General features: G+C 35.0%; 1 protein-coding gene across 1 annotated transcript; it reads right to left on the bottom strand.

Moving 5' to 3' along the window:
- Positions 1-674: 674 nt before the first annotated feature.
- On the bottom strand, positions 675-1,968 carry LOC113341971. The gene is made up of 2 exons (XM_026586660.1): positions 1,446-1,968; positions 675-1,227 (listed from the first exon to the last, which is right to left on the bottom strand). The coding sequence occupies exons 1-2, from the start codon at positions 1,467-1,469 to the stop codon at positions 943-945; spliced, it is 309 nt and encodes a 102-aa protein (XP_026442445.1). The 5' UTR covers positions 1,470-1,968; the 3' UTR covers positions 675-942.
- Between the last annotated feature and the right edge of the window lie 8,578 nt (positions 1,969-10,546).

Here is a 10,546-nt window from a genome sequence, read left to right as displayed (position 1 = left end):
ACTGAAATAGGTATAGAACCCGGATAATAAGAAGAATTAAGAGAATGAGAGGATTAAGAAGAAGAAAAGAAGTCTAGAAGAGATTGAAGAAGAGTTTCTCGTATTAATTCTTAAGTCTTTTACAAGGCTCAGATGTAGTATTTATAATTATAAATACTTGTGAAACAAGTAATGCTAACTATAGAGTTCAAACTAAACAAGGAAACTAAATAAGCTAAATATAATGAAATTAAATAAGTAAACTAATATGAATAGGTGTTGGTACCGCAACATTCTAAGGTGACCAGTTGTTGTGTGCTTGATTGCTTATATTTCTTACTTCATGCTGCATCTAGACTATATTCCGGAACTCAAGATTTGGTTAAATTCAGAACTTTGAGTTTGATCAAGATCATTAGGGCTGTTACTCAGTAACCAATCGATGTTGCAGTGATTCAGCTAGATTTGGCTCATTGAGATTTGGGCAAGACTATATTAATAAAATTTCTATCAAAGAACCATAAAATTTGTAGTTGCTGTGACTGACACCAAGGGTTCAAGATTTCCATGAAATTGTAAGGAATTCATAGTGTCGTCGGAGTACCAAGGGATGGATAATAAAGAAACTGGAAATTTGGAGCTACAATGTGGTCAGGGCACATAGTTTTCTACCTTGTGCTAAACAACTAGCATCGAATGCATTTGGAATTATCTAGAAATTTCCAGTGATGAAGTACAGTAAAACCTTCTTGGGATTTGCCAAGATCACCTAACCAAAAGATCCAGAACTTCAACTATATCAATAACCTGTTCTGGATTCATGAGAGCGATTGATATGTTTAAGATATTCAAGACCCAGTTATTCACAGATTCAGTACTTTCACAAACAAAATCAACACATAGCTTTCACTTGCTAGAAATAGAAAGAGAGGTTTGTACATACATATAGAAAATCATTATGAACTAGTTTATGTTCATGGGAAGTTCAATTTCATGTTCATTTGTAGCCCTGGGAGCCGGAGGTGACTCGCGGAGAATCGTTGGAGTATCAATGCTTTTAATACGTTGAAAACTTGCATTAGTACTGTTGTGTGCACGGTGAAATCTGCAACGAAATGAACCAGCATGTGTAGTTGGCGAGCATAGACAATTGATCTTTGCTCCATTCGATGTTTGTCTCGTTAGTACACCACCACCACCCATTGACATACTATTCTCCTCTTGTCTTTCCTTGTTCTCTTTCTCTTCCTAACACAAATACAAATCAACATAGAATCAGTTGCAAAATTTGAATTTCGATAATAATCTATATTCCATTATATACACATCAAAGAACTCAAGAAAAAGTCTACCAAATGGACAAATAAACGCGTCGAGAACAAAGAAGACAGACTAGAATAATGATAATGAAAGAAAGAGAATGGAAGACCGAAAGAAATCATGCTAATACAAACACAACTACATACCTGATGAGTCTCAATTCTGAGCATAGCTGTTTAATTTAGTAAGTAGTAGTAATACCGGCACTCGCGTACGTTGTCAAGTCGGACAAATTTTGATTCTAATTTCAAAACTATTGAACAAAGCTAGACTAGTAAATTTGAGTTTTCTTCTACTGCTGGTTCAAAAAAAATCAAAGTTTTCTTCCTTATTGGTGCGGCATTTGACGAAATAGATGGTTCTTATGGGTTAGATTTAATTTTTTGGAAAAATAATGGTGTTGCTGACATCAAAGTTTTTGTGGAAGAACAACCAGTGCAACAGCAGCAGAAGTACTAGCTGTAACGAAAGCAGTAGAATGGGCGAGGGAGCAAAACGAAAGACGTATCAAAGTTAGTTCAGACTGCAAGTAGGTCGTTAATTTTTTGGTTGGAAAGCAAGCTAAAACAAAGAAGATCTTAATAGATGTACTTGCTTTTTTGGGTACTAATTTTTTGGTAGATATCAAATATGTAAATAGGAATGTAAACAATGAAGCAGATAGACTTGCTAAATGGAATCGTGTGAAAAAATGTTATTTTGTAAAAACAAACTCCCAACATAATGTGCTGAAAAGAAAAGTGATAAATGGAATTGTAATGGGAGAAAACATTATGTTAGATGATTTCTAGCTTTTAATATATTTTGTTGTTTATTAAAAAAATAAAAAATAAAATCTTTATTAAATGAATGAAATCGAAGTCCAAATATGAGAGATTTGGGCCCCAATATCAACTCTACCGAAAAATCAAGTGGGGTGCTACTCTCTAGAAGATATCTCCACTTTACTCTCTTTTTTCCTACTGTTTAATGTCACGGGTATGATCATCAACTCCATTTTACATTAAAAACATATCTATTCAATCACTGTAATGGGTAAGTATAAGATTGATAATAGGATACCATTTTACTTGGGGGTGTACCAATTTACATATAGAACAAAAAAAGTATTTGGTTTTGGGTTGGTACATCCCAAGCAAAATGATACCCCATTAGCAACCATTGGTAGTTGTACCATGAATTATGATTCAACCACTCTTTGAAACAAACAGAAATTGCGCCCCACTGATTAAAAGTTGAATAAGATAGCCAGTTTCCTGTGAATTAATATACACTGATTCAATCTATGATTGTCATGGGGTGTGTTATCTATTCATTTATTAGTGTTAGGAATTTTGGATAATGGTTTTCAATAAATATGAAAATGAACGAACCCCACTTTTGGCTTTGGACTTGGCAAAAAAAAAAGGGAAAAAAACGGTTCAGTCCAAAACTCCCCTCAAAAATACATATTAGTCCACCCCGATCCGACTAGGAACATATTAGTCTAAAGTTAGTTTGAAAATATGTAAAGACGCTGCTATCCTTCGCATGCGTATCATAAAGCACACGTGCAACGAATTGAAACTGTTTTGTAACTGACACAGTTAATGTGGAAGAGACGTGTTGGTTCGAAAAAGAAAACTGAAATTAAAAACTGAAAGAAAAAAAAACGGAAATGTTAGTAATTCATTTAGCATAAGAGAGAAGATAAAAAAAACTCAGAGAAAAGAAAAACAAGAGAGAACTTTAACCTAAAATCCAAAATCCAAACCCTAAAGCTTCAAAATCAAACTTTAAATCTTCGCAGAATTGATGAATACAGTAGCAGTAACATAATGGTGAGTGCTAAAAGACCAGTTACAAAGCGAAAATCAACAGAAGAATCTTCTGATACACCAGCAACAGTTGAAGAAGATATTTCAAAATCACAAGAATCGAAGACGAGATCAAAATCTGCAGCAATTTCAACATCAACTGTATAAGAAGATACTTCAAAATCATCACCACCTAAGAAGAAATCAAAATCTACAGCAGTTTCAACAGCAACAGTTGAAGAAGATACTTCAAAATCACCACCACCTAAGAAGAAATCAAAATCTACAGTAGTTTCAACAACAACAGTTGAAGAAGATACTTCAAAATCACCACCACGTAAGAAGAAATCAAAAAAGGGTAATGTTACTTAAAACTCTTGTCCATCTATTGTGTTTTACAAGTGTACAAATCTGTACACCGGCATGCTATATCATGTTTATATGTTCTGATATGTGTGTTTTCAGACTATTGTCCATCTCTTGTTGTTGGTGTGTCCATATATGTACACCACCATGCTGTTGCAAGCTTTCTTTTACAGTTCTATCTATTTTCTTGAAATTTTTATGAGATTTGTTGTTGGTGTATCCATATATGTACACCATCATGCTGTTGCGGGCTTTCTTTCACAGTTTTATCTATTTTTTTGCAATTTTTATAAGATTTGTTGTTGGTGTATCCATATATGTACACCACCATGCTGTTGCAGCTTTCTTTCACAGTTCTATCTATTTTTTTTGCAATTTTATGAGATTTGTTGTTGGTGTGTCCATACATGTACACCACCATGCTGTCGCGGTGATTTGTGTTTAGATTTCTTGTTCATGTATGTATATTTCCAGACTCACATGTTTTTGTATGTTTAGATTTCTTGTTTATAATATTTAGATTTATTGGTGTCATGTTCTGTATGTTTTTGTACTGACTTTTTTATTTTGGAACTGTTTTTTCATCACTTTTGGTACCAGTGTACAGATCTGTACACCAACATGCTAGTTCATCTTCATATTGCCTGCTGAGTGTGTTTTGAAACTGATTTTGTTAGATTTTTGTAAGAGTGTAAAGACTTTTACACCTGTATTTGTTCTTATTTGATTAGTGCTCTGTTAAATACTTGTGTATACATTGTTGTACACCTATGTGACTATTTTGTAGTTATGAGTATAATGAATGTATTATTCTTCTTGGTATAGATTGCATTCCTTAATATATAAATGTATTAAGAAACACTTTAGCCACGTTTTGCAAAGAATGCATTCCTTAATATATAAATGTATTTGTTCATGAGTATGAAATCATACTTAACCGATTTAGAACTTAACCACATAAGTTCGCAAACTTAAGTTCCGGACTTTGATCTTTTCCGACAGTTTGCAAACGGGTATGCATGCTGTCGTTCGAGACCGCATTTAGGTGAAACAGTTTGAAAACGGGTACGCAAACTTAGTTCCCGGACTTTGACAGTTAAAACCGTTTACATACGCGTATGTGTACTTGGTTCCCGGACCTGAATTATTCTTTCAACAGTTTGCATACGAGTATGCATACTGTGCTATATCCAGACAATGATTAATTGTTCTAAACTCCCATTTCAATTGTTGAAACATTATTAGAAGACGAAAATAGTTGTCTCACACAAACTATTAGCTTATAACCAATTTTCAAATGATCGAATGATCAATACGAACATTCCGATACTACGTCAAATGACAGTCTCACACAAATCAGTAAGATGTTACAAGGCGATTTTCACATGATCATATTTTAACTTTCGTCAAGAATAATGATGAACACAGTTAAAGCAAGAATATTTCCAACACATATTTCGAGAAAGATATAAGCGACTTAAGCTCAGCTCGAAATATCTAATGTGTATAATGTAAAGTCTATATAGCTATACGACTTGGTATCAATAGGAGATAGAATATAATAGACTTCTGAGTGATATATGAGTTCAAGTATCCACATACCTTTTGTTGATGAAGTTCCTCCAGGCTCCCCTTAGTAGATGTTCGTCTTCAATCGATGAACGACGTGAAGTATAAAGCTCAACTACACATTCTATCCTAATCCAGACATAGCTATAAGTAGACTAGAAATAAAGACTTATAGTTTTGACAACTAAACTTGACAAACAAGCTTGAGATAGCAACGCTTCCGAGTTCGACTGAGCATTGCTTTAACAACAACGATTAGACACGTCAATATACTTTGAAAAAATGAAGATTACAGAAAGCATGTTGTTGATACATTTTAGGGTTTTGTTATCTTGTATATCCACGCACAAGATAAAAGTCAATTATTGGTGTGAGAATGAGAGAAAATGGTTATTTGCATCGGAGAAGGCAATTATTTATGAGTTTTTGAACTTCTGTCTCAACAAATGGATTCTCCAATGCAAAAAACATTCTTTTTCTTGAGGTTGTTTTTATATCTGAGATGCAGTCCCAGTTAAGGCTGCACAAGAACCGGCCCGGAACCGGTGTAACCGAAAACCCAGGGCCGGAACCGTTATAGGCAGTACAAGGAATGGGAATGAATATGAGAACCGGTGTTGACCGGGACAAATACTCGGTTCTAGGGGGAGTACCAGCTTGTATCGGCCTGAAAATCCCGATCAATAAGATTGTCGTTGATTATAATTTATAGACTGATATTAACCATCCATTCTAGGCTAGGTTTATAAGAAAATTTTCATCTTTTTTCTCATTTTTATTTTTATTTTCAGTTTCAGTTCTTCTTCTTCACTGCTAAGAAGAATCTCACGATTATCACCATCGCCTTCTTCCCTTCTACTGAAGAGTCTCACCATCCTTCTTCACTTCGAATCAATTTCTTTGGATAATTGATTTTCCTGAAAGTGTTTGAATTTTGTGAATTTTAATGAGTTTGATGGACTGATAAATTGAGTTGAATTTGTGGGTAAAAACCCGGTACCGGTCTTGAATCAGACCGATCTTACAGGTACAGGTACAAGTACAAGTCCAGATACAGGTGATAGACGCATTTATGTGTCTAATATAGCTCATTTGTATATATTGTTAGTACTCGATATTGTACTTATTCGGTTATTTTATGTATTTGTAGGTGTTTTTGGAAGAATAAGGCTTTGTGGCGAAATTGGCTAAAAATGCGGCATTTGGACCTCCGTTGATAACTACCAGAAGCACCCCAGAAGTATGTTGGAGACACCCAGAAATACCCCGGAGGAACCCCGAAAAAGTGCGGAAAATGCCCCAGAGGACACTTGCTATACGGACCCTTGATTTTGGATAAGGGGTAACCTAATTACTAAGGGGTGACCTATTTCCAGGCAGCTGCTAAAGGGAGACCAGTCACAGATAAGGGGAGGTCATCTTCTCAAATTCAAAAGAAAATTTTGGCGGGAAATGAAATGCTTCACGAACATCAAACAGGGTTGGAATTTTGGGGCCCTTTGGGACAGATTCGATCACCAAATTCGTTTGGGCTGGATGTTAATGGACTAAACAGAGTTGGTACATGCGTTTTTATCAATCGAAATGGTCTGGATAATCCGGGCTGGATAAATAGAGTTGGTACAGAGATACGTATCTTCCCGATATGTACAGAGAATGGGTAAAGGATTCAGGGAGAGTTTCACGCTAGTTAGACTTTTACTTGGTCCTGTTCTAGTCTTGATAAGAGTTTGGTGGCAAATATATAGCTAACAAACGCGTACAGGGAGATCAGAGAGAGATATTTTCTCAACAGCGCAGAGAAGAGAGAAAAAGAAGAAGTCGGATTCACTCGAGATTTTTGGGGGTTTGGTAGCTATATAAGTGTTGGTTCGAGTCATAAGAAGGGTTAGAAAAGTTTAGAGAGAAATAGGAGAGAGTTCAGAGCCGAAACGAGGAAGATACCATTGATTGTTGCTGCTGCTGCCGCTGTTCAAGGAGGAAGAAGAAGAGGAAGAACAGACCTGCTAAGGCAGTCGTTCTTCATCAGTCTTAAAACCAGAACACGCTGTGTCGCTATTTACAGCACACGACTTGTATCGTTTTTTCCAGCAGCTTACACCCTGTGTCGCTATTTACAACACTTTAGTTCTATCGTTTCTTCTCAGCACTTACACCATTTATAACAGTGACGCTGTAACACTTGTAAAGCGTTGCTAATTCCTATTTCATCATATAATCATCAATAAAAACACCTATTTTAGCCATGAATTTATCTTGTGAGTGTGTTTTTGGGATGAGGAGCTAAACCCATTAGCCGAGACGACGGAGGAAGCCATTGGCACAAAATTTATTGGTATAATTCTAATTTTTACATTTATTTGCAATATTATTATTTGATTATTTGCACGAATTAAAATTGAATTAATAGTTTTTATTGAGTAATTGTGAATTGACTTGATGAAGCATGCTGGGTTTTAGTAACTTTTGATGTTTTATACTTTTTAATTACAATTATTACTTCAAAAACTTTTTTGAGGCAAATATTAGAATTGATTTTAAGGATAAAATTGCATAAGAACTATTTAGAGTTTACTATTAAAATGGTCATTGGTGGAATCCTAGTCTTGGTGTTTTTCTCTATAACTTTGAACAACTCTTTTTATTTGCCTGTTTAAATTTAAATCTAAAAACTGTTTTCTTCACAAGTCTGAAAAGAACCTTTTTACCACTATCTCTACAACCATTTGAAAATCCATCAACAGGTACAGGTACCGGTCAACTCCAGGTTCAGATATCGGGTTCATAAGAAACTCAGACCGTATTGGCCTATGTGCAGCCTTATACCCAGTTGATATTACTATTTAGTATTTACTAGAGTTAATGGAGGGTTTGACCAAAGAATATAGGGATTTGGTGTTGAATTATTTGATAGTTGATGAGGCATGTGACTAAGAAATGAGAAAGCCACGAAAGCCAAAAGTATTTTTTTTGTTTGTAGAAATTGACGTTTAGTCCCAAAGTTCGTGGGCTTTGGACACTTTAGTCCATTCATCTGAAGCCCAGTACAGTCTAGTCCAAATAAATCCCGCTTGCTACAGTTTAGTCCAAACATGAACGAGTTAGTCCAAAATCGGGTCGAGTCCCGATTTTGCGAGTTTTCGATATACCATAATTACCCTTGAAGCGATTCCGTATATATAAAGCGTGTTTTGAAATCGATTTTTTTGGATTTCAAACATGAATTCAAAACAGGGAGCAGGTCAGAGATTAATTTTGGGAGGCGATTTAACAGTTTCAGAGAGGATTTGATCGTTTCTTCATCATATTTCAACTCAGGTTATATTCGAAAGTGTTATGAAATCAATTTTTTTAATCTCAGATTTGAATTCACGACAGATTGAGAGAAACATCGATCCAGATTTGAATTCAGAGGTGGTTTAACAGATTCATAGAGTTTAGGTTGGATTTGATTTTCAATGGAGCAAAATTCAACCTCAGGTTAGTTCTCTTTTGGTTGTACGATTTGTTACATCTAATTTTCAGGTTTTTGTTTCTGATTTTTAGATTTTTTGAGTTTGTGAGTTGATGATATCAACTCGATCTATTATATATTATTGTTTGTATGATATTGATTTGATATTTGTTATATTCTAGCTTTTGATTCTCGTAAAAGGATTTTTGTTTACTGTTGTTTAATGATGATTTTTAGTTTTATGATGCATGATATGAAATCGAACTGATATTAGATCGGAGGCTTCTAATTTATTCAATTATGTGTTCCAGTAAGATTCTAAAGCTTAAATGATGGAGTATTTGATTTAGGTTTACTGTTATTTGATGTTTTTGGCTTCGATTAAATGTGTACTTTTCTGTACACTATTTAAGTTTTAGGTTATTCAAATATGAAATTGTTGTTTGAAGCTTCAAATGTTTGTTATCATTTATTTTTGTAATATGGAGGGGTATCGAACATGTCTGATAAGAAGTTTATTAATGTTGTTTTGAATCATGGTGTGCATTCTGCTGTTTTTCGTGTTAATACTTCGACAACTGTAAATAAATTGAAGCATTTTTCATGCAAGCATTGGAGGTCTTTGAATCCTGGGAGTATACGTTTCAGCTATATGGATACTGATCAATTAGTTTGTACAAGGTGATATATAACTGCAAGGTTTGATTGCTCTTGTTATTCTTATTAAGAATGAAGATTTCTATTTGAATGTTGACGTGAATCGGAATCATGCTTCTTCTTTTAATTCTGGTTGTAACACAAGTTCTGGTTCTAGTACTGCAAATTCTTATGTAACTGAAAGTCCTAAGATAGTAAGGGTGTTAGATCATGACGGGGACAAGGGAAAGCCTCTGATTATTGACGAATGTGTTAATGTTTTTGACAAAGTTGGTAGAGAATTTTTGGGTGGTGTTAAAGCTGTTAGACTTGCTGTCAATAAGTACAAGATGGCTACTGGTCACAAGATTATTATTCTTAAAAATGACGAGACTCGTTTTACTGCAAGGTGCGCAGAAAAGGATTATGGTTGGAGGATTCACTTTGGGCCTGTGAATGGTGACATTTATCGGTTCGTGCTGAAAGATTCTAATGTTATTCACAGGTTAGTGGTGTCCATATTAGTCCACATTACAAATTCTTGATTTTAGGCTTTTGTACGTAGACTTGTGTTTAGGTGTACATTGTGGTGCACATTGCTTGTTGTGGGCTTTTTAGGTGGCACATTACTTGTTGTAGGCTTTTTATATAAATTACATATTCTTGCTTGGTCTTTTCTTTTTTGAATATATGTGGTGTTGGTTTTGAGATCTTATTAGGTGTACATTGTAGTGCACTTTACTTATTCCAGTTTGTTTCTTCTTCTTTTTTTGTAGTTGTGGTGTTGGTTTGAGGTTGAAGAGACATGCAGTGACAACCAAGTTAGTCAAGAGTTTGATCACTGACAATATACATGGGGATCCTAGTCTAAAACCTAGACAGATCATGCCACTTTTTAAGAAGACTTATGGTTCCAATATCAAGTCACCATGCCCTTAGAGGGAAATAAGTCGTATTTGAAGAACAGTTTGGCGATTACGAGAAGTCGTATAGCGGTATAACTTGGTATGTCAAATCCATTGAGAAAACTAATCCTGATAGCTATGTGAATTTTGAAGTTGATCATGCAACTCAAATATTTCCGAGGATCTTCATTTGTTTCGGTGCTTGCAAGCATAGCTATAGGTATCTCAGGCCGATGATTTACTTGGACGCTACTTTCCTTACCGGTATATACAAGGGTGCTTTGATGGCTGCAACATATATCAATGGAAACAATGGTTTTTACCCATTTGCATTTGCTCTTGTTTCTTCTGAAAACAAAGAAAATTGGTTTTGGTTTCTAGAGAATCTTAAACAAGTTGTCGATGGTCGTCAGATTGTTTTCCTTAGTGATCGTGGAGAAGGTCTTTTACAGGGCATTCCAAAAAAAAATCCTAATTCATATTACAGCTATTGATTTTACCACATCAAGTGCAATCTCCCA

This window comes from Papaver somniferum, unplaced genomic scaffold (genome assembly GCF_003573695.1).
Source record: "Papaver somniferum cultivar HN1 unplaced genomic scaffold, ASM357369v1 unplaced-scaffold_33, whole genome shotgun sequence".
Lineage (NCBI taxonomy): Eukaryota > Viridiplantae > Streptophyta > Magnoliopsida > Ranunculales > Papaveraceae > Papaver > Papaver somniferum.
Note: the sequence above shows the minus strand (reverse complement) of the source record. Positions and strands in the feature narration are given on the sequence as shown.

What these genes read in the sequence shown, in the direction of transcription:
- LOC113341971 (XM_026586660.1), bottom strand. Translation starts at nt 1,469, where the DNA reads ATGCTCAGAATTGAGACTCATCAG. An exon ending in TCAGAATTGAGACTCATCAG is followed by an intron (nt 1,228 to 1,445) that starts GTATGTAGTTGT and finishes TATTTGTGTTAG; the next exon opens with GAAGAGAAAGAGAACAAGGA.